This window comes from Myripristis murdjan, chromosome 9 (genome assembly GCF_902150065.1).
Source record: "Myripristis murdjan chromosome 9, fMyrMur1.1, whole genome shotgun sequence".
Taxonomy (NCBI): Eukaryota; Metazoa; Chordata; class Actinopteri; order Holocentriformes; family Holocentridae; genus Myripristis; species Myripristis murdjan.
This window is the reverse complement of record NC_043988.1, coordinates 30,731,774-30,759,498: the sequence shown is the minus strand read 5'-3', so window position 1 is coordinate 30,759,498 and position 27,725 is coordinate 30,731,774. Positions and strand designations below refer to the sequence as shown.

The following is a 27,725-nucleotide window of genomic DNA, read 5'->3' as shown; positions in this document are numbered from 1 at the left end:
CTCTATATAATGTAGTCCAGTATAAGACCTCTGCAAACTACAACCTCAATAATAAACATATAATTCAATTTACACATTCTTTACAATGTCAACAAAAACTGAACATTATAAACAGGTGGATCTGATGACGTGGCCACTCATACTGGTCAAACACTAGTGTCTGCATTTTTTTTTTCTCTTGTTCTCATTCTCTCTCTCCATCTCGTTGCATCTCTGTGCTTTATAGCTTGATTACCACCAGATTACACTGAATTTCAGTCACAAGCCTGAGCACTTCCATGTCTGGTTTTGAAGATTCAGTAACAACAAACAGCTTTTTTATGATATAAGTCACATTGAAACAGCTGTCCCCAGAAACTGACTGATGAGTGTGTTCCCACCTGCAGTGCCTGCCTGCAAACACCCTCGCCGTTTACAGCATCACCGAGCAGTCACGGCTGGATGGGCGGGGGCTAAAGGAGCTTTGCCCCACCATGTTGCAGCAGCTGGACGCCGGCGCCTGTGGGGCGGAGAAAAATGAGGAGTCTAGCATCGAGACCTCCTCGCCCAGGCCCTCAGATGCTGAAGGTGAGCATTAAGGCCGTAATAACAAGTCTATAAAATGAGCTTCATGTTATAATTTATGTTGTGCCTAAATTGAATGAATGTTGAATGTCATTGCCTTGCTGTTCATTGATGATAAAGGTGTCTTTTATAGCTTTGTTATTGCTTGTATTTACATTTGCCAAACTTATTTTCCTCCCTCTCTTGTAAGTACATCATTAATTCTGTCAATGACTAACTGGATGACAAAAAAAAACAAAAAAACAGTTGCGTAATGTTTTTCCCAGTGTTGTTGCCCTCTTTTTGCAACCCTACCACTAGTTAAAATGTCACCAAGAGAAACGGATGTAGTATGAATTATGAAACACCTTGTGTGTATCTGCTTGCATAGAAAGCGTGATATGACAGTGTCCCCAGGGAGATCAAAGCCAAAGTTAGCCTGCACCGTTGGCCGAGGCTCCAATTGCATTTCCTAATCTGACTGGAAAACCAAAATGTCCCATTAGGCTGCACGACCCTGCCACAGTCAGCAGATCCAGTGTCGTGCAGAAAACCCTTCCTAGGTGAAGACAATCCATAAAAGAAAGTAAGTCTGTAACAAACTCCTCTTCTTCCCTCTCTGCCGACCTGGCCGTGGTCCCACTGTAACTCCATATGGAGTGCTGACTGTACAAACCCAACAGGACGTCCTTCAGAGTCCTGGAAGTATTTTTTGGTGTCTGCTTCCAGTCGGCTGGGCTTGGAGTTGTGGACTGCAGCGTAGGCTGTTGTTTAGTGTGGCTTCGAGTTCCTGTCAAGTGGGAGATAAATTGGCTGTGGAGTTGTTGGCGGCAATGAAAGGCTGGGTAATGACCAGCTTGGAGAATTTGGTAAACTTGTGTGATGTTCTGCCTTCAGCGCTGTTTATAATCTAGTTTTATATTGCAAGTCCAGGAGAAAGAGGTCGAAAAGTTTCATCTTCCTTTCAAATGAACAGCCATGGCCTCAGCTTTACTGATCATCGTAGTAACTCTAGTTTGGTGCAAAAACAAGTCAGCCATATCAAAACAGATAAAACACCGTCAGGCTTTGTTTTACTTGGCAAAATGTTCGGTTACAGACCGAGAGGAGAGACAGCCAGATCTCAGCCTCAGACCCCCTGTCATTCCCAGTCCCTTTTTCCCAGTTTTATTTCATCCTCGGAAAGAAGAGCCAGAAGAGTTTGTTGGCTCGGAGCACTTTATCTTTATCTAACCCTCTCCAATGACACATTTGTTTTCACTACATCATGTACCAGGATGCCCTCAGCTTGCCTCACACATGCCTCTGTAGTGCAGGGTGAGCAGCGTTTACTGGCAGGGGGTTTGTTTTTCTTTTCTTTGTCTAGGTTGGAGCTTCACCAGCAGCATGGAAGCAGATGCTGTTAAGAAACCTGCTTCATTTCCAGAATTAGGCAACCACAGAATAAGTCGATGACTCCATATTCATTTATATTCATCTACTTCTGTTTGTATGGGGAGACAAACAAGTTTTGCATTTGTATTTGTATGCATTCTACTTAGACAAATATCTGCCAAAAACAGTCTTTAGGTGTGTGAGTTTTTTTTTTGTTTTGTTTTGTTTATTTTATTGTTACTTATTAAACCCGTTTGACAGTCATGATAATGAGATCTGAAGTGGTTGAAGCAGTTTGACAGCTGTTGTTTCCTTTTTATTTACCTTTTTGTCGGTATTAAACGCCTGTTTGCCCATCAAGTCAGCCAACAGAACTGTTTCCTGCTTTGAAATGGAAACCAAACTCTTCTGTTTGTTCCCCATAACCAGTCGCAGGTGCCTCAGCCAAAAATGGCATGAGGACTTACTACCTCAAACTAATGGGCCTGATTCCTTTTCACAGGTATCCTATTCATTTGTGGCACAAATGATAAACCAACTGTATCTCTGTTCCCTTTACAAGAAAGGCTTCTGTTTTTATTTAACTGTGTTTTAAAATAGGGCTTGGTGATATAAACGAAATAAAATCACACCAAAACATCAAATTTGTATTCTTTGCATTGACATTCAGGGTATTATATAACATATTAAAATCTAATTGTGCCCTGATTTGTTTCAGATTTTTTGGGGAGATGGAATTAAATTAGTATTTCCTTTTTTATCCTTAATTTCAATGACAGAATTCTGCATCACAGTTACTTATTCATTTCACCACAACATATTGTTGAATTTTCTCCCAGCCCTGCTTTAAAATGAGTTTTGTTTATATGTATGTGTGTATTACCTGTTCATGAGCCTCTGTATGTCGTTGTGTTTTGATTTTAACCCGCTTCCTCCACCCCACCCCCATGCCAGTGTGGGGTTTTTCCTTCCTGAGTGTGACTGTGGTCAGTGCCTTCTCCCTCACCGGAGCCTTCCTGGTGCCTCTCATGACGTCACGGTACATGAGACGCGCGCTCACCTTTTTCATCGCTCTCTCCATCGGCACGCTCTACTCCACCGCTGTCTTCCAGCTCATACCTGAGGTGTGCCTGACATCCATCCAGCCAGCCATCCCCCTTAAACCCTCCAGATTTCAGACAGCACATACACACACAAACATATAAAGTTCAAACCCTCTGAATACAGTATACTGACAAAAATCCCAATCTTAATGCATCATTTAGTCTCATATTCAGGCTTAAAATAGTGTTTTTTTTTTACATAAGTGAAAACAAATCTGCCTCTGGGATGAGATAATCTCCCAGGTTTCCAATGCAGTTTCACTTGTTGAAGTATAAATATGTCGAAACAAGACCTAATAACTCAGATCAGCCCACTAGGATCAAGAAAATGACAACTGATTGTTGCTTAGCATTGTAAGCAGGCGGATTGTTTCATTTGTTTTAAGAAAAACATGATTTTTAACACTGAATAAGAGACTAAATGGATTGCTAGATGGAGGTTTTTTGTTTTTTTTTGCAGTGTACCACATGGCATTTAAAACTTTTGTACCATTGGCCATGCTCTCTTCTCGTGCCCTCTGGCCATTTCTCTTTCCTTCCTGCCTTTGTTTTTCTCGGGCTCTAATAAGCACTTTGGAAGGCTTTGGTATCAACCTCTCCAGCATGACCACATCACTGGTTTTGTGTGTGTGTGTGTGTGTGAGTGTGAGTGTGAGACTGGTTTCTATGTTTGCATCTGTGTCTGCACCTTCCTGGCATTGAGATCTAGGTCAGCTATGAGGTTTTACTTGGAGAATGAGTACAGGCTGGCTGGCATCTTGATGTTCTGCCACCGCAACATGCGCCATTACCCCGAGAAAGCTAAGGAAGCTTTTTAATCACTCAGGGACACATCAGTTGCAGTTTGGGCTCAAGGCAGTGGTCGAGTCTGAGCTGAAGGGCCAACTAGGCAGATCAGGCACAGCGCCTTGGGCCCTGCCTCTCTCAATATAGGGCCCCTACAGCCAGTGTTTTTTTTTTTTTTTGTTTGTTTTGTTTTGTTTTTGAAGCTCAATTAACTCTTTGAAACCTGAGTAAATGCAACTGATTTCTGTGAAAATTATGGCGGAAAAGGCGATGAGCAAATTAGCAAGAAGTGACCTGAAAATTAGGGGGGAAAAAAATTAAAAAAGTCACCAAAAATTGTCCTGAAAATAAATAAATACATAAATAAACAATGAAATAAAAAATATTAGATAGCTACCAAAAAAATTACCGGAAAAAATTAGTTAGTCAGTGCAAAATTAGTAATAAAAAAAAAAACAAAAACGAAAAATAACCAGAAGATTACTCCCCCCTTTTTTTTAAGTACCATGTTTTGTCCCTACAGTAATCTATTCACAGTAAAATAGATGGGGCCCCCCAGAGGATTTTGTTTGCCTCAGGTCCCCACTTGTCTAGTGACGGCCCTGGCTACAGTAATTGTCTGCAGTGCCCTTCAAACAGCCTTCAAACTGAAATGTGAACCCCTGTTAGCAGCGCTCCCTCGGTTATCATTAGGCTATTTAAGGTTCATTTGGCCCCTTGTGTCTGCAGTGCGCGAGCTGGTGTTTACCCTGAGGCTAGCACGGTGGTGCAGACACACCTGAGCTGCCTGGGACAAAGTGTGCGTGTCTGTCTGTGTGTTTGTGTGTGTGTGTGTGTGTGTGTGCATGTTTTCAGAAAGGCGTAATTTCACTTTAATTACCTCCCGTCTTTATCAAAGGAAGCGTTGCAGAATGGGGTTTGATCACTGCTTCAAAGGACAGCACATCTATTCTCTTCAGTTGCACGTGAAATGTGGTCTTCCACTGATCTCGCAGTCGATGCTCTGAATGGACAGCGATCCTTTTGTCTCCTAAAAGACTGGCAGGCATCTTTTGTCTGAGATCTCTCATTTCTCAGGGTGATTTTATTTGATTCTTCCTTCCTTTTCAGCGGGTGAGCTACATGGTGTTTGCTTTGTTTTTTTGTTTTGTTCCCTCCTTACCTCGGTGAACAACCAGAATAACCTCATGCAATCAGTTCTGAACTAATTATCTCTATTTCCTCTTGTTTTCTCTCTCTCTCTCTCTCTCTCTTTCTTTAACAATCTCTACTCCCCCGTCTTCATCCCGTTTTCCTCGCCGTGATGGTGGTCAGTGTGGGGTTATGGGTTCCTGTGTGTGACGGTGATCTCGCTGTGCTCGCTGATCGGTGCGAGCGTCGTGCCCTTCATGAGGAAAACCTTTTACAAGCGACTGCTGCTTTACTTCATAGCCCTGGCCATTGGCACACTCTACTCCAACGCCCTGTTTCAGCTCATCCCAGAGGTAGTGTTGATGCCCGTCTGACTCACCAAACTGAACGGCTTCTCCACATCACCTCAGTGCAGGGTTGCTACGCAGAAGAGGATGCAAAGTTAATTTTAGGATCTCCAGTTTGTGAAAACTTTTAGCGTTGCACAAAAAATCTGGAAAAGTTTGAGAGAAATCCGGTTGTTTGGTCTTCATGTTCAAATGGCTACACATTGTTTGTGGTTGTAGACTCACTCTCAGTTCACTTACTGGGATATGTATAAAAAAATATTATAACTATAGGGTGATATTGTCCAGTTGGCAGTCACCTTACCAAGCCACTATACTTCATAATGAAAACAAGTAAGCAAAATCTTCAGTTCTACTCAAGAATTTAAGATGCTTTAAATGGAAAAAATGTGTAGAAACCCTGCCAGAGGTAATCTGGAGTGTATTCAGGCCAGATCTAGATTTATTTAGAAATCACTTTACAAACCAGGTTCATCACAGCGTGCCTCACAGAGCAGCAGAGGGGTGGAGACAAGACAGACAGGAGAAAAACAAACACAATTTGAAAGTATTAAGTGTGCGTGTCTACATGTGTCTGTGGTTGTGCCACTGTCTGTGCGCCTGTCAGGACAGGAAACTGTTTGCTCAACCGCGGCGGCTGGTACAGCTCACAACTCAGCAGCGACTGTCATTTAACCATACAGCTAAATTTATAGAGCAGAACCTCGAAATAATGGTCTCCCTCCCGCAAGTTATTTATTTACCAGCTACAGTTGAGGCGGCATTAGTTGGGCTCTTTCCCGAAATTAATCATCATTTGCAAACTTCTGTGTAAGCGGTTTTTTAAAGGCGCTCGATGATGCTGAAAACAGTTTGACATATTAAGGTTGTAGGTGTGCTTTGGAGAACTGCAGATTTAGGAATATAAAGACACTAAGGCATAAAGTCACATTAACTCTAAAATACCAGCTGTTGTGTCACATTTTCAGATGTCTAAACAGTATGTGCATCCATAATCAGCTGATTTGCATTTTAGCTGTAAACACCAGGCTACGGACTAATTTATGGCAACATTTCAGTTGGTATAATTAGTAAGGAAAGTGGTATTCTGTTCACCTTGTACTTCTAGTGGTTTGATTTATTGGATGATGTGACACTTATGAGCGTAACTCAGCTCGTCCTTCAGAGGGGTGACAGCTAAGTAATTTTCCTGCAAAATATCTTCAAAGAATATCACCTTTAGTTCACTCTGAAGAGTGAGGTGATGCTGATTATGCAATATCATGTAATATCTGTGAAAAGAAAAGCCGTTCTTAAAGCATTGAGACAAAATTCTGTTTGTCTTACAGCTGACTGACACAGAATGAAAACATGAAAAAGCCACAACATATAAGTTTCTATTTGCCATTTGACTGTTGCCGGTACAGCTAGTTACTCAAACAGAAAACCTGCTCAAGTATGACCCTTAGGTATATGAGTCAGAGGTTTCAAATAACATTTTCCACTAGAAAAAAAATCCCCCATTTGCACATTCACTGTAGTTCCAGTCACATTATGAATCTCTGATCCCACATCCCCTGTTCACAAGAAGCAGTGACGGTGTGACCACAGCCTGCATCACCCTAAGCTAACAGTGTCTTCATTTCCTGTATGGCAGGCCTTTGGTTTTGACCCCATGGTGGATTTCTACGTCTCCAAGTCCACGATGGTGTTCGGAGGCTTCTACCTCTTCTTCTTCACCGAGAAGGTCCTCAAAGCGCTGCTCAAACACAAACACGGGGTGAGTGGAGAGCAAGGACAAAGTTGAAATCACCTCATTTTATTGTATCGTATTCACACACCGAGTGACAGGTGCAGGGAGTGGACAAGATGGATGAGTCACATTAAGCTGTGTGACAGGTCAGTCAGTCACCACTTTGATGGGAAAGCAGCATGAGGCGAATGATAGGCTCATTCCAAAGAAAACAAAACTGTTGGAGGTGCGCCGGTTACTAAAGATGCAAACTAATTTCAATAGATTTGCCTTGCGAATGTTTTAAAGACATCAGGTTACAGTGTCTGCTGCACGGTCATATAACAACCAAGAAATATGAGTCCGTTTTAGAGGTCCAGAGCAACACATCTTCATGGTTGATTGCCATGAAATGTGGGGACAACCTTCATGTTGCCTCATAGATGAAACGTGGCAACTTTGGTGACCCTAAGACCTTCCTTCTAGCGCCACCAGCAGGCCCAGTGGGGCATCTGCATTGGAAATAACACTTGTGTTATACATGACTTTGTTAGGAAATTAGGTCATATAAAATTCTGGAAAGATTTTGTATACACCACATTACATGAGAAAACAGAAAATTTAGTTAATAGCTTGTACTATAGAATAAAAGTAGAAAAGGAAAGGAAAGAAAATACATCAAAACATACTGGAGGATACAAGATGTCTGTGATGTCTTTTCTACCTTTTTGGTGGGATTACAGTATGTATCATCAATTTATTTAATAATATAACTAGAAGTAAACGGAGCCTTTAATTTATGTGATGTCATTTCCTGACCAGATATTGTATAAATGGGGCAAGTTGTATTGGAATCAACACACCTGACAAAAGGCAACCCAGGTCGAAAGGTCACCTTGTCTTCACAATAAAAGTCTTGTAGCGGCAGGACACTTTAAATTTATTTAGCTGATATTTCACTAAGATGGAAGTGCACGATTCAAGATGATCATGAGCTCACACATGCTGCTAAACACTTTAAACACACATTTCTTAAGACACTCTGTAACACTGGTTCCTGGAAACGCCCTCCTCCATTACAGCATTCAGACATTACTGATATTTTATGGGACGTTTTGTGGCGACATGTGCAGAGTTGAAGACAGGCACATAATCACACGCTGCTCAGGACTGGTATAGCAGCATTCCAGTGAGGACTGAAGCTGCTCTAAAAGTAAAAAGTGAAAGCCACACTTCTTATGATGTACATGATTGTTGGGTGCATTCATTTTTTGGTATTTCCTCTGGATCTTTAGACCGATCAGTGCGTTTGTGATTAAAATCTTTACCACCATCTATCAGGATTATTCTTACATATTTCTTTTTCTTTCTTTTTTCCCCATCGATGTTTAATTTAAATAACCATACCACATCTTTCTCTGAGCAGATGTATCATCTTCACACAGTTTAATTTCTGCCACTGCTACTATCTGTCCATCACAGGCAGGTTTAACCCGTTACACAAGTCGCTTGTTGTTCAGTAACCGTCACACGGACATTGTCTTACCCGTTTAATGTGGTATTTCATGATCAGGTAGTGATGATGTGGCGTCCCAACGGGTCCTGTTGTTGGCTTTGTCTCCCTGTAAGGGCGGTATCCAGTCTTTATACCAATGATGTTCACACCCATTCATTTTCAAGTGGATTTAGTGTTGATAAGCATGTATACATGTCACTCAGCTGAAGGTGCACACCCCTACAGTAAACTAGTACAGTAAACTTCTTACTGTACATGCTGGTTTCTGAGTGGAGTTCACCTTTTCTTTGAATTAACCCTCGAGAAATGAGCACACAGGTCTGCTGCTAATGGAGAAAGCATGCAGATTGTAGGGCTAGGCAATGTATTTAATGTGTGACAGTCCATCAATCCATACCAAGTGAAAACATCGATCCATATAGTCATCTTAGAGATCTGCTTTTATTTTGAAAGTCCCATGGTACGTCCGTATGACCATTTCTATCCAAGTGCACCACCTTTTTAAATGTTCAAACAGCATTAGCGCCAGGCAGCTAGCAGCACCTGCAGCCAGTTTCCCAGAAAAAGCCAATAACGATATCAACTCGCCCCCTGGGAATAAAGCAGCTGTATGGAAATATTTGGGATTTCAGAGAAAGGATGGGGCAACTGACAAATGCAAACAATGCCAGTATGAGATATAATACTCAGGAAACATGACAAACCTGTAACTGATTGGGTTGAATGGGCAAATGATACGGTGTCACATATCATATCCTTGTCCAAAGAATCAATATAATCTATCATGATGAAACTTTTGAGTTATACCCCTACAATATATTGATAGTATATTGATGTTGTGATATGAGACTAGATGCTGTCTGGGATTTTACATATCATCACAACACTGATCTGGAAGTTTTTGGTCAAAGATATAACTTTAATCATTTGTTTTTTGTCCACATTGCCTGGCCCTACACCAAAGTCATTTCCATTCCTTCACCTTGCACTATCTGCTGTTCTGCCTTTTGAGGAGGAGGAGGGAATGCTGGGAGATGCACTGCCTGCTCCCCTTAAAAGTTTAAAAGTTAAAAGTGATCTGAAATAAAGAAACTAAAAGCTGAAGTTTGAGTTGACAAGGTGGTTATCTGGGAAAGGCTTTTTTTTTTTTATCTCAATCTCTGTATACAATTTGATGTAGTGTAAAGCTACACTTTGACAAACTGCAGAGGCCCAATGTGAAACTGTATGAGCTGCTTGATCAAACACACAGTGCTATTGCAAGTTAAATGTATGAATCACCTTCATCAGAAGAGCAACTAGCAACAGGTTCGTCATTCAGGCTGCACAGTAACACGCTGTCCATTCATTCAGAAAAAGCAGAGCAGGCGAGTCTCAGACAGCAGCTCCACCTAGTGATTACTCACCTCTGAAGCCATCTGGTCCTGCCAGCCTAATGCTAACAGCAGGACTTGTTGATCCTATTACACAAGCTCTCTGACCCACATTGGCACCTGCAGTGCTGCTGTCAGCTGCTGACGACTTCCACGTCCAAAGTGGCCCGCTAAAGCTTATTAACTCTAGCCAGCCTGTCAGTGTAAACTCGTTTTTAAAATAATGGTTGTGGGACACACACTAGCACACATTGAACATGGTGTGAGAGTAATGGCTTTAATTAAGAAGTCGCACAGAAATGTGTAAAGTTGGGACTTTGTACACTTTAGATTTAGCTGTGAGTCCTCACTGACAAGAAAAAGAAATGAAATGGAAGAAGTGAAATATGTGAGGTGAAGCAAAAGCACAGCAGTGTTAATTTTGTTAACTAAAGTGATGATTAAAGGTACTCGTCACCTAGAATTTTTCCAAGACGAAAACTAAACAAACATGACTCTGTAATGAAATACAAGGACATTTTCACCAGCAAACAAAAAGGAGACAAAAATGCAAACACTCCTGACCTCAGTTTGGAAGATACGGGCAAACTTTGGATATTAAACAAAATCTAGATGCAAAATACACAGGGTTATGATGAGGAATGTTGATCAGTCTAGGAATAAAGGTCATTAACAAATCATTTAATGAGGTATGTACAGAGAAAAAATGAAAATGATTGTTTTCACTGACAAAACTTCTTAAGCTTTTGTTCACAAAAAGAAGACTAAAATGAACAGAATTCAGATTATTAAAGTGTGACTAAAACTAAAATGCACTTTAGTTGGAAAAAAAAAACTAAAATCAAAATTGTCTCTCAAAATTAACAGTGAGGCACAGGGCGCTCAAATACACTCAAAACCAGTAAAAATTTCCTTCGAGCCTAAATATCCAACATTAAGCTTGAGTGAATTTCTGCCTCCTGTATTTGTGCTTCGAGGCTCTTCTGCTCTACATTACTGAGGCAAAAAAATCAATAAGGAAACTTTCCAGCGGTGATGGGCTCTGTCCAGTCACCCAGCCCTGTTGTTATCGATCACCATCACATCTCTCTCTCTCTCTCTGTCTGTGTCAGGATCACGGTCACGGCCACAGCCATTACAGCGGCTCAGATCACTACTCCGCCGCCAACGGGAACGTGGAGGAGGGCGTGAGGGAGAAGCTGCAGCAGAACGGGGAGGCGGCGCTGGGCAAGGTGGACGCCGGGGAGGGTGAACTCATGCTCAGCCCCGCGCAGACGCCACAGGTAGGACAGCACAAAGTCCTGATTCAGTGCTTCATTTGTCTGTTATTTTATACTTTAATTTTGTTATACCAGACCGGGCTTGTCTGCATGACTCTGGTGCAGCGGGGCAAGAATCAAAACCAAATCACATTTGGCTTCATTTATGTTCCACATTTGAACAGGTTACCCTGTTTTAAAATGTATTAAGAAATGTAACTGAAATACAAATGTGCATCCAAGTAACGTAACAAACCATGTCTGATTATTTTTGGTTACTTTTCTAACAAAACAAAATGTTTTAAGCTGGGCCATAAAGATGAAAATTCCTAAAGACATAAGTTTACGCTATGCAATGTAAACCTCATAACAGTACTCAACACTGATCACGGTCATTACTGTTACTGTTAATTTTTAAGCACAGCCACCCAAAAAAATCACAAGTCTGTAGATCACAAACAACAAACCGCCTTGACTTGGTCGGCTGGTTGCAGGCCTGGGAGACCGGCTGCTTGGAGCAATGGGCTTTGATTTAATTGGTAGATGAGAGGCGGGGCAAATTCAAACAAGAGAGCCAATCAAAAACAGCGCCCAGAAGTTGAGTGCGTACCGCCAGATGAATGGAGCCTGTCTAGATGTGGAGATGCTCCTTGTACGGCGCCCTATCTGTGAAATTTGTCAGCTTTGTTGACTAATGTTGTCTGGAAATCTGCAAAATGGGCATTATAACTGTAACTAATTACAGTTATTATTATTTTGTAAGTTAATTGCATGCAACTAGTTACTCCCCAACACTGGACATAACCATGTAGTTGTGTAAGTGTAGCTTTACCAACACAGTTAAAGCAGCTCAGAGCCAGGTCAAGGCATCCAGTGCAGAAGCAAGATAAACAGAATCATAAATGGACACAAGAATGAGAGAAATTACATTTATAAGGGCTTACTGTTTCTATAAGCATGGCTGAAATCAGACACAAAATAAAAACTTATTCAGAGATTATTATTCTGTAGATGTATATGGTAAGCCAACAAGATTTTCTATTTTCTTGCATTAGTATGTGGCGCTTAACTGGCACAAAGATCAATGCGAAAAAGTGAAGTGACTCCTCCTCATGTGCTTGCATGGTGCCGGAAAAGCACCAACGGTATGAACAGCGACATCCTTGATTATGAGGTTGTATTTGCTTAAGGCTGCTGTGTCCACACGTTGGCTCACGCCATTCTACCGGCTAATGTACGTTGAATGTTTTTGGTAATGAAAGTCAATATTTGCTCGTAGTACTCACAGGATATTTGGTTACGAAGTTTATTTGCCTTGAGTGGCAGCTCTCGGTGCCGTGCCACTTGAACAAAACCGCACCCAGGTTCTGTTACTCACCTGACTTACCCAGCCCTTTTCCCAGGGGTGAAAGTGAAAGTCACATGATCAGGAACAAAGCAGCGCTAAAAGTACACAATAATTCGCACACATTGCCAACGAGAAATATTGGATACATTCATAAATTGGTGTGTATGTCAGAGTGAGCTCTCTGCCAGCTTTTCAGTTTTGTCTATAAAATGTCAAAAATAATGACAAATGCTCGCAGAAAAATTGCATTCTCAGTCTGACCCGCAGCAAAAAATTAAATTAAAGACAATTTTAGTGTTGTAGGGATCTCGGTAAGGCTGGAATAAAATTATGTGAAGGTAATGTGTTTTGTTATATTTTGTTTTATTTGTCTTATCTGTGTGTTGTCATGGGTGATTGCCATTCCTGTTTTTATTAGTGTATGCAATGATTTTATGAGTGCTTAGACTATTAATTCCCATCAAGGGTCTGGTGTTGGAAACTAGCCTTGTACCCAGTGGACACTGCTTTTGCAACTGACATTGTTTACTGCACTTGTCCCTTACAAATAAACTAATAAAATACAAAAATAGAATAAAAATCAGCAAAAGTTTGTGCTTAACTTTACTTGATAAATGACACAGTTAATCGTTTACTGAAATTACAATGGATTAATTTTATAAATCAGCATACCTATTAATCACCTAATTGTCTCAGCTTTATATTAAGGCACTACATAATGTTAACCTGTTTTCCTCTGTGGTCTTCCTCCTCAGGACTCCCAGAGCCCGGAGGGAGGGGGGCGGTCTGGCGGGAGTGGCGGCAGCTGCTATTGGCTGAAGGGGACGGCGTACTCTGACATCGGCACGCTGGCCTGGATGATCACGCTGAGCGACGGCCTGCACAACTTCATCGACGGCCTGGCCATCGGCGCCTCATTCACGGCCTCGGTCTTCCAGGGCATCAGCACCTCTGTAGCCATCCTGTGCGAGGAATTCCCCCACGAGCTGGGTGAGTTCGGACGGGACGCCCCGCTTCAACCTGCCTTGATACCTCGAGCTGCTTTGTGATTGTGCTGATTTTCTTGTGGTTTGGCTCACGAGCCCAGTCAGTGTGGGAAATTAGCTTTCTTTGAACTTCCCTAGATTTTTAAATCAATGAAATTAAGATTTGTTCTCTTCACCAAACAGAAGCTTACATCTCACAAATCAACGCTTGGCAGAGATCTGCAGTCACAGTTTGTTCAAGCAGCGTTTGCTCTCTCTCTCTCTCCAGGAGACTTTGTCATCCTGCTGAACTCTGGCATGAGCATCCAGCAGGCCATGTTCTTCAACTTCCTGTCTGCCTGCTGCTGCTACCTGGGCATGGGCTTTGGCATCCTGGCAGGCAACAGCTTCTCTCCCAACTGGATCTTCGCCCTGGCCGGGGGCATGTTCCTCTACATCGCTCTTGCAGACATGGTTAGTAGCAGAAGTGTGTGAGAGTGGGAGATTTAGGGGTGTCCGTGGAGGGAGAACAGATAGCCAGGTATTCTCGAGCCATTCCAGGAGGTTTTCTGTGATGAAGGGTTGTAATTTAATTGCAGTTTTACACTTTCCCTCGACTTGCCTCATCTACTTCAAGTTCGCTTAGTTATTTCCTACAGTTCCCAGAATTACTTTTAACAGGCCCAAGGGAATGTGGCCGAACTTATGACTTTCAATCAAACGTGGGAGTCTGTGCTTATAAATACCTTGGAAGCGCGATTATTCGGCTGTGGGTTATGGGTGTAGGTGGAGAGAGCAGTAGTGATATCAGAGCAAGACTTTTTCCAGCTAAGTTTTAGTTTTAGGCAACTTTTAGTCAAAATGCTGCATTTCTTCTCGCCACAGTGGATTTTGCTCTATTGAGGCTACAGTTGAAAATTGGTGTCTTTGAGAATGGATTTTCTCCATGTATGAATTTTTTTTTTGTTTTGTTTTGTTTTTTTGTTTTGAATATAAAGATTAAGTAAAGCCTTTCTGCTTTACTTGACAGTCACAGTAGGGAAACAGGAAAGGCAGGCATGTTAGATTGTTGAGTTTCAGTGCCAGATTTTGAGTCTAGAAGGACTTCAGTTCTGAGAGATAGACACCAACAGTTGATGTTTTAAAATTTGTAATCAAAATTTATTATAACCGCTCTAGAAACATCTTTTTTTTTCAGCAAAGAAACAAAATTGTCTCAACTTGTCATCCACAAAGATGCATGAACAGGCAAAAATCAAGTAGAGAAGTAGAATCGGCTTCACTCGTAGCTGAACTTTTCTTCTCTAAAATCTTTCTATCAGGAAAAAAATGTAACCGGGCAGTTCCCAGGTGTAAATCTGTGTGACTGTATGAATGTGAAAGAGTGCAGTCCTCGACAAGAGCCTGACTTCTCAGTCTACTCTCCTTTTGATAAAATCTCTCTCTTTCACTTTCTCTGGCTCTCTCTCTCTTTCTTTCTCCCCCTCGTCTCACTCACGCTTTTCTTCTTTCAGTTCCCAGAGATGAACGAGGTGAGTCGTGAGGAGGAGGAGGCGGGCGGCAGCAGCTTCCTGCTCACGTTCGCCATCCAGAACGCCGGCCTGCTCACGGGCTTCTCCATCATGCTGCTGCTCACCACCTACTCTGGACAGATCCAGATGGAATAGCACTGGACACACCTGCTTCCAAAAAAAAAATAATAACGCTAAATAAATTAATAGACAAATAAATATATAAATAAAAAGTTGGACTGGTGTTAACTGGAACTGGGACCTACGCTGGTTTACGCTCTCATCGCCAAGCTGGCACCTACAAAGCACTGGTGGGTGTTAAGGGAGCCCTCCACATTTTAATCGTTCTCTTTCCCTCTCTGGGAGTCTGGGAGTTTGGATGCTGTGCGGCAGGAACGCACCTCCGACAAACTTTCTGAGTACCTGTTCATACGAAGTTCCCACATGCAGTAACCATCTGGTAGAGAGGGCTGCCTCGGTCCTTCAGCTCTCATTGGCCTTCTTCTGACCGGCGGCACGCCCTCTACCAGCCGAGAGATATATCGACACTGACCCTGCTGAGTTCAGCTCGGACGGACCTGCACAGAGTCTCGGACGTCAGGCTCCTGCGCTGAACGTGAACTGACGTGCAATACACAACCGGCCGCTCAAATTGTCCTGATCGTTCCCCCAGACTGCTCACCGACTCCTGCTCTTACCCTCTCCTCCTGTCCGTCTCTCAGTGGATGTGATTGAGCCTCAACTAGGGCCTACTTAGAGTCACATATTTATATCAGTAATCCTCTGTGCCCATTTACCTCCCAAGGAAGTGGCATAAGCACAATCAGGTATTCGCTGTTGCATTGTAGGCATCCTCAGCTCTTTTCTTTTGTTCAACCCCCCCCCCTTCTTCTTCTTCATTCCATACCAAAAATACATTTCTGTGGACCTCAAGCTGAGATTTTGGAACTGTCTGCCAGTGGGACTTTGATTTTTTGTGCGTTGATGGGTTATTTAATTTTGTTTTTTAAACACTAAACATGGAAAATCACGAGACTTTTGGAGACCAAATATAAGGCAGGCCATTGATAATGGTGAAGGGCTACATTTTGACATTGACTCTGTTTGTAAAGGCATACTTGGCTCTTTTTAGTATGCAGTTGCATCGTGTGCACTGACCAGTTCCCAACAAAGCCCGGGTCGATTCTGTGAAGTGAGACCAATGTTAAAGGACCGTCCCAGTGATTTTTGCATGTTTAGCGTAATATCTACAAAATGTATAAACTTTCCCAGAGCAAGCAGTCGCATTTTAGAGCTGCAACATAATTTTTTCTCCCTTTCACTTTCAGAGACTTCAGACTTTCTTCACACCAGTGATGAAGTCCTCCTCATTAGTTCCCTAAAAGCAGCAGCACTGTTGTGTTTTGACGACTTGAAATTGAAACGCTCCCTCCGCCATGGAAAATAGTTCCTGTGGAAACATTTGCTTTCCATGGCCAATTCTCAGTTCTGTGGTTTATGAATGGCCACGACTTTGTTAGCCTCTGAAGCATTACAAGGTGGCTGTATCAACCAAAAATTCACACCTCTCCAAATTGGCTTGTGCTAAAATGTGGGTAAACTGTAGTAAACAGGCCAAACATTCAAAATCACTGGGGCGGTCCTGTAAGAGCACGTTATCGGTGGCTTTATCCAGTCATTATTTTCGCCGTTTTCCCCATAGTTAACCATCTGTGCCCCTCATAAATATAGGCTAGCATTTAGTTTTAGTTTTTATAATTGTTTCTTGTAATCTGGAATTGGATGAATGCAATTCTCTGGTCTTCACTCATCCCATGTGCTGTTTTCATGTAACCATTTTCCAAGCTGGCAATAGTTAGTCTTTTACCATTTGCTTTGAATACTGTATGCTGTATCATATAGGCACACACACACACACACACACACATACACACACTGTGCCTACTAATGTGTTGTTCTCCATATTAATGTGACAACCTTCCAGTTGTAACATCATAATGCTTTGCTTTACACTATCCTCTTTAAATGTGTGTGAGGTCGGTGCACGAGTTTGGTCCGACGGATGTGCTGACAGGTTTTGGGCTGACAGTCGTTTGATGTGTTACAGATTAACTCCAGGAGTGTATGGGTTTAAATCCTCATAGTTTTCCTTTAACCGCTAACACTGACAACGCACAGAATATAAAAGAGATTTACTTGCATAAGCTACGTAGTCTAGTAGATCAAATGTTAGTATTTTAATAGAGCTGTATGATATAATTTAGCAGATACAACCTGGAAGCTATATAGTTCTAGACGGTTAAATCAAAATTGTGAGACATACCATTTCTGTGTTACTCCTGCACGGAGAAGACAAACCAAGCCATGAAATCATGTACCGAAATGTTTTGGAGACGCTTGAAATCTATGGATAATAATTTATTATTGTTTTTGCTGTGTAATATTTCATGTCTCTTATGCTTTATCCTGACATGTGTACACACAAGATAAATTATTCCCAGTAGCTTTACACCACAAGCCATGAAGTAAGACAAAAATGCAATGTGTTTCTTTTCTGTTTTATATATATATATATATAAGTGTGTGTGTTTTTGTTTTTGTTGTTTCATTCATCTCTGTGTTATCCAGTATTTTATGTCTTAAATATCTGTTTGAACCAGAGAGCAACGGGACAGCTGGCAGAACACATGAGCTCTTATTGCAAAAAAACAAACAAAAAAACAGCATACACTGTTTTTTAACTGTAAGTGGGAAAACTGAAGCCACAGCATGTACACACACACACACACACACACACACACACACACACACACACACACAGATATAACACACTCAAATACATATTCCCCAGACAGATACTCCTCTGTGCCCTGCAGGTTTTGGTTGTTCAAACACAAACGTAATTTATTGATGCTGTTTCAGACTCATAATGCATAGTGCTGTCCTGAAGAGCATTGTACCTGTAATGTAATTTATGGGAGAACTCCTCAGCCTTCTCTGTGTGTTGTGGGAATATTTTTTTTATAAACATACTTTTTCCAAAAAAGAAAAAAAAAGCAATGTCTCACTTGCCTTTATTGCATAATATTATTCTTATTATTCTTATTCTTTTTATTATTATATTTTTATTAAAATATTCAGGGTAGATATAAAGCTCCAGGTCTTGACTATGAGTTTGGGAATGCCGGAGTCAAAGGTGATGAGTTAATAGACAAAATATTGAAGGAGTCACTCTCTAAGGACCTCACTGACTTTAAAATCCCATTAGGAAAATTAGAATATGCTACTATTATTTAAAAAAAAAAAAAGAGGCAAAAGGAATGGGAAGATGAGTAAAGTTCATGGTTCAGCAGGGAGGAAGCATCCACGCGGTGCTGACGTTAGATTTGGGCGCTGTGCTCTAGCAAGTTTGCAAATATTTGGTGAAAAAAATCACAGTGTGGGAGCAGGAAAACAGCGCTGCGTGTTTTGTTTCTGTGCCATAATTATTAATAATAGTGCACAGAGGAAAGAAGTGTCAGAGTCAGCGCTCTCTTCTTTTTCCTTTTCAGTGAACAGAATCATTCATTAATTGAAAAATCAAGCATGCGGTATGTACGGTCTGCTGGCCTATATTGATTTATTTTTTTAATTTATATTGATGTCATCACAACTCAGGGATAAGAGGAAAAATAAATTGTTACCAGATGCCATATTTAGAAAAAATATTGCATGTTTTCGTAACTTCTCTTGTTTCACGGCTTGTCCTCACCTTATTAATGACAGCAATTATTAATGACATGATTTAATATTAGTAATTAATTGCAATAACAATTAATATTGTTTACCCCTGCTATTTCATGTCAAAATGACTGCTGTGAAAAAACATCTGTTGTGGTGCCACATTCCCAAAGTTCATGATTTCATATTGTGAACTCGACACAGAAAACAAAGTCTTTGTCCATTTCAGAGTTTGTGAAAGAAAGGAAAATGTCCATTATCTGGTAACTGTATTCTTTTTTTTTTCTCCTTAAAAAAGTTCAGCATCAGTCGAAAATACTCTGGCATACCAAATGCACCGCAATGGGGGGAAAGTGACAATTTTTATTTCTCTAATCCACAAAAATTGCAGGAATAATATGAAGAAGCAGGGAAACACAGTTGTTAATGATGACATTTATTAAGGTTGCATTTCATTATAGGCTAGCAGAGCTGGACCAGACTGCATGATGCAAGACCCCGACTCAGGGTCATTATTAACACCTTTGTTTACACTGCTTTTTCAGGTAAAAATGGCTGCTGTGAAAAGGCTACAGTCAAAGCCATGAAAATATGGCAGATTCTTTGGCTGTGACAGGCAAACCAGATTTTATGAGAAATTCATCACTTTTGCATTTCAGAAGCTGTTCAGCCACAATAATGTCATTTTAAAATCATTTTACAAGAATCCATGATTTGTTTTAGCTCAGAACAAATCCGTTACTCAAAGAAAAAAAAGTGAAAATTTGTTCTAGCATGTCACTGATGAAATGGAAAGAGTAAAAATAATCGACGATAGGGGGCAGCGATACGCCAGGAAGCGTCTGATCTGCCGGAAAAGCAAAAAAGAAGAAGAAAACCATCAAGCCACTTCCTGAGCTGAACAGGTAATTAGAAAACGACGTGCAACTGTGACAAGAGCACTGACGACCAGGTGTAATGGCTTGAACGGATTATAAACAGTCAAAAGAAACAAGAGGTGGGGCGGTTTGCTCATTTAATAACTCATATCCTGTACAGTTTGTCATATTTTAACACACGGGGGCGGCGGTTAGCGAGCCGGCGGCTAGCCACGTTAGCCTCTTCCTATTGATGTGCTGTCACTTCTGGCTAACTAGCTAACTAAATGTTAGCAAGTTGCCCGGCGTGTTTTTTAACTGTTAGCGGTTTACAAATGTGAGGTTTTCCATCATTTCACTCGCTAACCAGCTGGTGGTAGCATTGTTGAGCGTTTTGCTTGGTGTCTGACGTGTCATTGCGTTGCTATCTTGATTTAAATGAGACGTCAACAAAGTGATAACTAGCTGGTTAGCTCACTGGTTTGACTTGATGGTAGTTTTCGCCTGCCGTTAGCTGAATAACTAAAGCTCCCTGTTGCTGTCAGTAGTTCAACAGATACCACAACTAATATTAACTTACTTTTTTTATTAGAGATTTTAGTCAACCAGCTGCATGTAAATCTGTTTGGGTGAAAGTGAAACTTAATTTGTGTGATTAGACCTCAGATGAGTAGGATAGTTTCCCTTTCTTTTAGGAGAGCTCAGTTACTGCTGATGACCTGGTGTTAGTTGTATAAAGGTAATCAGTCTACACATTTACACCATATTGCTAAGTGCAAATACAGTGTCTTTTTTTAATTAAAGACAGTAGCTGGTGGTTATGAATGCCTGCTATCATCCTCCGCCTGTTCTAGTTAATGATCAGCTTAGTGAAGCAGTGGAGGAGCTTAAATATCTAGGAGCCTTTTTTGATTGGCACTTTACAGCCAACACTGAACACATATTAAAAAAAAAAGAAAGAAAGAAAGAAAGAAATCAAATGCTTGTATTTAATCAGAAAACTGGATTCATGTGATATAAGCAAGGAAATTTTTAGACTTTTTACAGAAATCTTCTTGAAAGTGTTGTCCAAGAATAAAAATAGACCAGACAATTTTAAACATGGCCCGTAAAATTATTGAGAAAGAGCAGAGACAGCTGGGATGTATATATATATATATATATATATATATATATATATATATATATAATGCAGGTGAAATAAAAAGGTGGATAAATTGTGTCTGATCCTGTTCATCCCCCTTTTAAAGAATTCATGAAACTGACCTCGGGAAGATGCTATTGAGCAACCTGCAGCAACCACGTTCATTGATCAAAAAGTCTTTCATACCAAATGCAATAACTGCTAAGCTCGTAAACACCATTCACATTGGAACCATGTCAGTAATTTTTGTCTGTACTGTGTATGTTGTCCTTTTATTAGTGTGTTCTAATAGCCTATTTATTACAGTATGTGTTCTAATCAACTTGTGAGGCCGAAGGCAAATTTCGACATCTGTGGACAATAAAGATGATTTTTTTTTCCCAGTTCAAAGTAATACTACTAAAGCTGAAACAATGAGTGGATCAATCAGTTAGTTGACTGACAGAAAAGTATTTGATTAGAATTATTATAATTGAGTAATTGTTTTAGTCATTTATCAAGTAAAAATAAAACACATTTGCTGGTCATAGCTAACAAATGCCAACAAAATGCAAACAAAAAATCTCTGCACTCTTCTTTATGCAGTTGGTGCAAACAACATTAGACAAAATGTAGAAAGGAGGTCATCCTGCACACAGAGATAATTTGCAAAGAATCCCAATTTTACTCACAAAAGTGCTGCAGTGTTTTATCAGAGACAGACTTTGTCAGGCGTATGTAAAATGAAATTGAGACAATGATATGTAAAACATGGCATAAGCAATCAAACAGTCATTAAGTGACAGATGACAACACGTGATTTACCATACAAATGATCAGCTGACATCCGGTGCAGTTAGTCATTAGGTTTAACATTTTACAGATGAAATGATTAACCAATAAATGAAAAAAAAAAAAAAATAGATTAATCAAGGATGAAAATATATGGCTTTGAAAGAGGATACAAGTACACTCTTAGCTACTTGTCATAGTTATCTTTCAGTGTACTTTTTTTTTTTTTTTTTGTAATATATACAGAAACCGTTTGCGAGGGAGAAGCCATGGCCTGTGCCAGAGTGCCACTGGACGAACAGGAGGTGACAGAGCCTCGTGGGCCCCTAGGACGCGAGCGCACCCTGCCTGCTCTGGTGAGGCCGCCCTTCTGGTGTTCTCGCAGAAATATGTATTTGCAAACTTTGCGTCTTGTACCCCCGATACATCTCTAAAGGTCCGCTGTGCCTTCAGACAAATCTATAAAAATATTGATTGGAATCCACATGTGATCATTCAAGTGTTATTATTATTATTATTATTTTTTACATTAGCACCCAGACAGGAAGGAGGAGCGGTGTTTTGTGCCTTACAAGCCCCTGCCAAACGACAGCTCGCCCCCTCAGGTGGAGGAGTTTTTGGAACATGCCAAATTCATGGCAGAGGACTTAGAGTGGCTACTGGCGCTTCCACACGACAAGTTCTGGTGTCAGGTGAGCAGCTGCCACACGCCGTCTGTACGGGTCAGAGCATCACAGCCAGCTCTCTGTTCCTGCTCGTTCAGCTGCAGTGACGCCGCTCCACTCCAACAGGGGGAACGTGTGAAGATGATGAGTGTTGGGACTCTATTTGGATGAAACTGATGTTTAATTTGCAAGGGTGGTTAATAAGTTAATAATCCATGTAAAACTGTTACTGGTGGAAATATTCAGCTAGGTGAAGACACATTTCATTGAGTATTTGATTTGTGAAGTAATACGTACACAAGATAATTTAAAGGACAAATGCTTTATGTTACCCAAACAAAACTTCATTATCCTAAACAAAAGCTCCTGGCGCAGCTGTTCATAAATCAAGAAAAAAAAAAAATCATGTTTATTCCTTACGCTGATTTTTAATGGGTGAATGGGTCTCAGAAAATTCGTCAAAATGACCCCAACCCTCAAAAGACTGCACCTAGTAATGGTATTTTTTTGATTGTTTGTTTTATTTGTTAATTGCCTGTGACAGGGTTGATGACTATCAGTTCAATAAGAGAAAAATCATTTCGTAAGCTGTAGCAGCACAGTCTGCTGCTACAGCAGGCTGTGCCAGACACTCTCAGTGTAACTACCTTGTGTTTTTTTGTTCACTGTTGGCTCTCTGTGTTCCTCCAGGTGGTGTTTGACGAGTCTCTGCAGAAGTGCCTGGACTCGTACCTGTGTCATGCTCCTCGGGGCCTGGACCCCGCCTCCCTGCCCTCGTCCCCTGCCGTGGCCGACATGCAGCGCACTCTCCACCGAGCCGTCTTCATGACCTTCCTCAGGATGGCCACACACAAAGAGTCTAAGGTGGGAAGGCTACCTGAGTCCAGAGAGGCGCTGACGATGTATATTTTCACCAGTGATACCAAGTGTAGTATCAATACTGCCATCAGTTACAAATAAGAAATCTTCAACTGTTAAATATTATCTGTTGTCATCCCCACCTGAGGACTTCAGTGAAGAGGGAATGGCTAGCGCAGACAGAATTATTGGAAGATGTGATCCTGTCATGTCATGTAATGTATAATCTCTCCTTGCAGTAACCCGCTTCTTTGTGTTCCCCCTCCTGCAGGAGAACTTCCTCACGCCAGCTGTGTTTGGAGAAATCATCTATGAGAACTTCCTGTTTGACATTCCCAAGATCCTGGACCTGTGTGTGCTCTTTGGAAAGGGCAACAGCCAGCTGCTGCACAAGATGATAGGTGGGCCGCTCTCTCCCCAGGGCTGATTAGCTGGCCACCTGCAGCATTTTGATAAGAAATCTCTCCATTAGGCTAAAATGCTAAGTGGAGAGTTGTTCTTTTTATTTCACATGGTCTCCATTTGGTTTTTACCGACTTATTCTGTTTTTTTTAGACAACATCTTTACCCAGCAGCCCTCTTACTACAGTGACCTGGACGAGACGGTGACCTCGGTGTTACAGGTGATGCACACAAACACATACACTTCAATTTCTGACCTCTCTGTGGATGGAGGCAAGGGAACACAGAATCTGGAGATTGAGCACAGGGTCTTAAATTACCACCCACCAAGAAAATGCTGCTTGTGTGGAGCAAATCAATCAGATACAGCCCGCGGGCCAAATACAGCCCACGAGCACATCTCATCCGGCCTGCAAGATGTTTAAAAGGGAAAAGGGAAAAAAACAAGCAAACATATTCAATTTTTTTTTTGTAGTTGAAATAGTTACATCCACTTATTATCAGTTATGTGTAATAAGCAAAATAATGAATGTATAAATAATTCTATGATTAATTGATAATGATAAATTATGATATATTAAGTGGAATTTTGAACCCAGGAGCAAAAAGGTTGACATGGAGTGTATAATTTTTCGAGAGAGACGGAAAGTGTTTTTTTCCCTCTGGGATGTAAAAGTTAAACCCGTATGTTGTAGATAAGTAGACTCCAAATTAATTGATTTAAAATAATAATAATCTGGCCTGCATGAGGTTTCATGTGAACAAATGTGGTGCAACTACCTGATATGAGTCTGACACTCCTGACATAGATACACAGATTTGCCTTTACTGATCAAATGACTCATGAGCAACAGCAATGGTCAACATCAAAGTAAGAAGTTAACATCAAGGCAAGAAAAATGTTTCCTATGTCCCTTCAGCCTTAGTTTCCCCTCTTTCCCCTCCCCCACTATAGGAGATAAAAAATGGCAATGCCTATTTACAAAATAGTAGAATACGAATAGGACATAGTACATCTGGCTGTATATACATGTGCGGTGTCTGTGTGTATGTACTGTAGTATATTATGTACTGTATGGTATGAATAAGCCCAACAAGCCCTGGTCCAGCCATTGCAGACTGTGTGAACTAATTGTAGGTCCCACTTTTGAAGCACAGCATGCTGCGGCTCAAGATTGGGGTCGCGTGAGTCTGTGTGAAGCTGTTAACTTTTTGAGATGATAACAATTGAATGTCTCAGTTAAATGCAGATTTTAATCTTTGCTTGTTTCAGACTCGGCCATCGTTCCTCTCTCTGCCTGTCAGCACATCAAAATAAAACAGTGGTTGTGTCTCTCTCACACTCTCACACTCTCTCTCTTACACTCTCTCTCACACACTCTCACACTCTCTCCTCTTCTCTCCTCCATCACCTGCAGGTGTTTGATACGATCCTGGAAAGGTGCGGTCTCCAGTGTGAAGGAGCCACTGCCATGGAGCCGCTGAAGCTGAGCGCACACAGCCAGCCCACTGCCATGACCATGAGCCAGCAGGTTGGACACACACACACACACACGTTCAGCCACCACAACATGTCATCAGTGTAAAACACCATCCAGCACTTACATGTTGTTGGAAACACTGACTACATTCACAGCCAGGGAAAAATCCCTTCAGAACCCGCTCACAGCATTAAACTGATCAACACGTGTTTACATCATAACTGTTAGAATAACCCAAGTAAGCTTTTATTCAGATTATAGAAAGTCTGATGTGATTAATGTGGCTCATTAGTTTAGCATTCTACGCAATGCTTGTTGCATTGGAAATGTAAGGCACTGTATAGTAGTTAATATTTGCGGAGGGACATGTATATTATCTACAGAGGATGATATTGCCGCTACTTGTATTATAACATTTAAACATAAACATGTTTAAAACAGTGAGCCAGTTTCCCAAAAGGTTCATGTCTTTTTAAGAGGCTTGTTTTAGTCTGATAATAAATTTGGAGCTGCTGATAGTCCTGATGGAGGCGCTGTAGTCAAAGCTTAAAATTTCCAGCTTTCAAAGGTCATAACCACAGACGTTATAATATGTATTATCAGCTGTGGACCTGATTTTAAGATAATTCTGGGGTAAAATTAATTGAGTTGAAATTAATTAAGAATATTGTAAGTCTGGATTATCAATTCTCTTCCCTGTATTACATTAAAAGTATTATTTTCTTAGAGTTTTTACTCTGTTTGTTTGATCATTCTGTTTGTGGCTGGGAATACTCTGATAATTTATGTATGGCAACAGGGACACACAGTTGCAAGGTATCAAAGGTTCATATAATATAGTAAATTTGACTTGATTTCTATAGCAGCTTTTTAAAAACCCTACAGTTCCAAAGCACTTATTAAAAATAAAACAAATCAATTAAATACAATACGGTGAAATAAAATAAAGAAAGAAACAATGAATGAAATCTATGAATGGCTTAACCTGAATAAGACCATAATTGGAGTGTGGCAGGTTCTTCAATCCATGTGATTGTTGCTAGTGTTTGATTTTTTTTTTTTTTTTTTTTTGGACTTCCATTACATCAGAAGGACATGGTCCGAAAGGTTGGACAGTACAGACTCCCCAGGAATGTGCTAATCTGCACTTTATCTCTTTGTGTTTTGCGTCCCAGGACCTTGTAGATTTAGTGCTATACCTGTGTGACTCCACCACCACCATTCATGCCTTCCTGGACATTTTCCCTGCCGCCTGCTCCAGCTTCCAGTCCCATGGCTTCCTCAACAGGTAGACAGACGGGAAAACTTATTTCCCCAGCCAGCGCTATTCTGGGTAAAGGCAGCCTCATCTCAGAACATGATTATCAGAGCCATTTTGTTTCCTCTCTCTGCAGACTGGCCTCGTTTTATGAGACCGTTGTGCCTGACATGGAGAAGGCAGTGAGGAAGAGAAATTTTGATGATAAAGGGTGAGTGTACAGGCTGAAGGAACCTTTTACATAAACTTGAAAAGTAGTCCTTGGGAATAGAAGTTCAGGGTACTTTGGGTCGAAAAATGGTTTCTCTGTTGTAACAGTGAGTGATGCTAAGATCTTTCACAGCAAATAGTGAATTTTAGCTTTTGAACTTTGTCAGAATTTGATTTTAGCACAGCCACAGCAGGTGAGCAATTTGTGATGTGGTACATTTCCTTCCACTGCCTTGTCAGAGCAAACAAATGTTGAAGGCTTGCTTGAGATGTCAGAATTCATTTTTCCATTTTGAAAGTATGCTAGATTCACTGCATGTTCCTAGTTCTGAATGGTTAGACCACCAGCATGATCTTTAAGTGCCACAGGTCGGACAAAAGCATGGCCCTTTAATTGCCTGTAAATATGAAAGTGTAGGTGTGGTGGGGATGACAATAGCAATTCAGGGATTTCCTTCAGGCTGGTGAATTTTATGCTTAGATGAAATAAGCACCTAATGTATAAGAACTGATCAGAGAAAAAGATGTAGACTTTAAGCACAAAAATAAATGAGCAATAGAAAGAGTAGGAATAATGAATTTTAAAGCAGTAACATAAAAAAATTGTGGGGTTGCATGATGTGGTCTACTACTGACAATTTTAGCATATGTTAAACAGACTGTAATTTGTGATGGTCTGATGGATGAACCCCTCTCCTTCTCTTCTGCCAGTCTTCAGGAGGACCTGTGGAAGAGGGTGTCTCACTCCTGTCGGAGGATGGTGGAGATTGCCCACCTGCTGCTGCAACACACCTGCCTTCAGCCCATCCTGGAGGGGTGAGACGCCAGTACTCTCATAAACTCCCTAGACTGCGGGATTACAGTGTGGACGTTGTCGTCTGACTCTGCTGTTGTTACTTTGCAGGGCAGAAAACACCCAAACATTTGCTGAGGAGCTCCTACAATATTTCACATCTTTTTTACCCGAGAAAAGGTATGAACAAGAGTTAAGAAATTTGGTTGCCAAAGGGCGGTACACACTCTCTGCAGGGTTCTTGAAGGTTTCCCAGTCAGTGTCCATTAAAATAAGAAGTCTAGTTTCTCAGTTTCTTTGATTTACTCAGTGGCTCCAGTGACTTGGAAAAAGTTTGGCAACTCAACTTGACGTCAGTTCTTCTGCCATGACACTTTTATAAGCTTATGTTGAAATGTTCTTTTCTTTTGCTAAAATAAAAAGTATTTTAACTTGAGTCCTAAAACAGTCTAAGCTTTAAGTGCTGTTTGGGTTGTGCAGCAGTGTCTTTTTTCCATTGAACACAACATGAAAAAGAACTAAGCAGTAGAAAGAGAGGGTCCTAGTAGAAAGCTAAATGGGGATTTGACCGTTTGTTTGCGTCTCTCCTCAGGTTCTTG

The 27,725-nt window shown here is 41.0% G+C and overlaps 2 protein-coding genes across 6 annotated transcripts in view; both read left to right on the top strand.

Annotated features, from left to right (window-relative positions):
* slc39a14 (solute carrier family 39 member 14) overlaps positions 1–17,688 on the top strand; it is a 33,082-nt gene extending 15,394 nt beyond the window's left edge. For 3 of the 4 annotated variants that reach the window (XM_030060360.1, XM_030060357.1, XM_030060358.1), the window contains 7 exons: positions 387–567; positions 5,121–5,290; positions 6,921–7,043; positions 10,997–11,167; positions 13,247–13,481; positions 13,746–13,930; positions 14,971–17,688. In XM_030060360.1, the coding sequence (XP_029916220.1) occupies positions 387–567; positions 5,121–5,290; positions 6,921–7,043; positions 10,997–11,167; positions 13,247–13,481; positions 13,746–13,930; positions 14,971–15,123 (1,218 nt within the window). In that variant the 3' untranslated portion in view covers positions 15,124–17,688. Of the gene's footprint in view, positions 1–386; positions 568–2,871; positions 3,042–5,120; positions 5,291–6,920; positions 7,044–10,996; positions 11,168–13,246; positions 13,482–13,745; positions 13,931–14,970 lie in introns of all 4 variants that reach the window. The other variant, XM_030060359.1, reaches the window with a different exon arrangement.
* A 1,876-nt stretch (positions 17,689–19,564) lies between these two features.
* ascc2 (activating signal cointegrator 1 complex subunit 2) overlaps positions 19,565–27,725 on the top strand; it is a 15,815-nt gene continuing 7,654 nt past the window's right edge. For both annotated transcript variants that reach the window (XR_003928753.1, XM_030060023.1), the window contains exons 1-12: positions 19,565–19,684; positions 21,706–21,815; positions 21,993–22,151; positions 22,815–22,988; positions 23,254–23,383; positions 23,538–23,605; positions 24,803–24,916; positions 26,041–26,153; positions 26,260–26,334; positions 27,045–27,149; positions 27,238–27,306; positions 27,719–27,725. The exon at positions 27,719–27,725 is cut by the window's right edge and continues 68 nt beyond it. Coding sequence is in view for 1 of the 2 variants with exons in the window: in XM_030060023.1 (XP_029915883.1) it covers positions 21,729–21,815; positions 21,993–22,151; positions 22,815–22,988; positions 23,254–23,383; positions 23,538–23,605; positions 24,803–24,916; positions 26,041–26,153; positions 26,260–26,334; positions 27,045–27,149; positions 27,238–27,306; positions 27,719–27,725 (1,101 nt within the window). In the remaining variant the exon portion in view is untranslated. The remainder of the gene's footprint in view (positions 19,685–21,705; positions 21,816–21,992; positions 22,152–22,814; positions 22,989–23,253; positions 23,384–23,537; positions 23,606–24,802; positions 24,917–26,040; positions 26,154–26,259; positions 26,335–27,044; positions 27,150–27,237; positions 27,307–27,718) is intronic.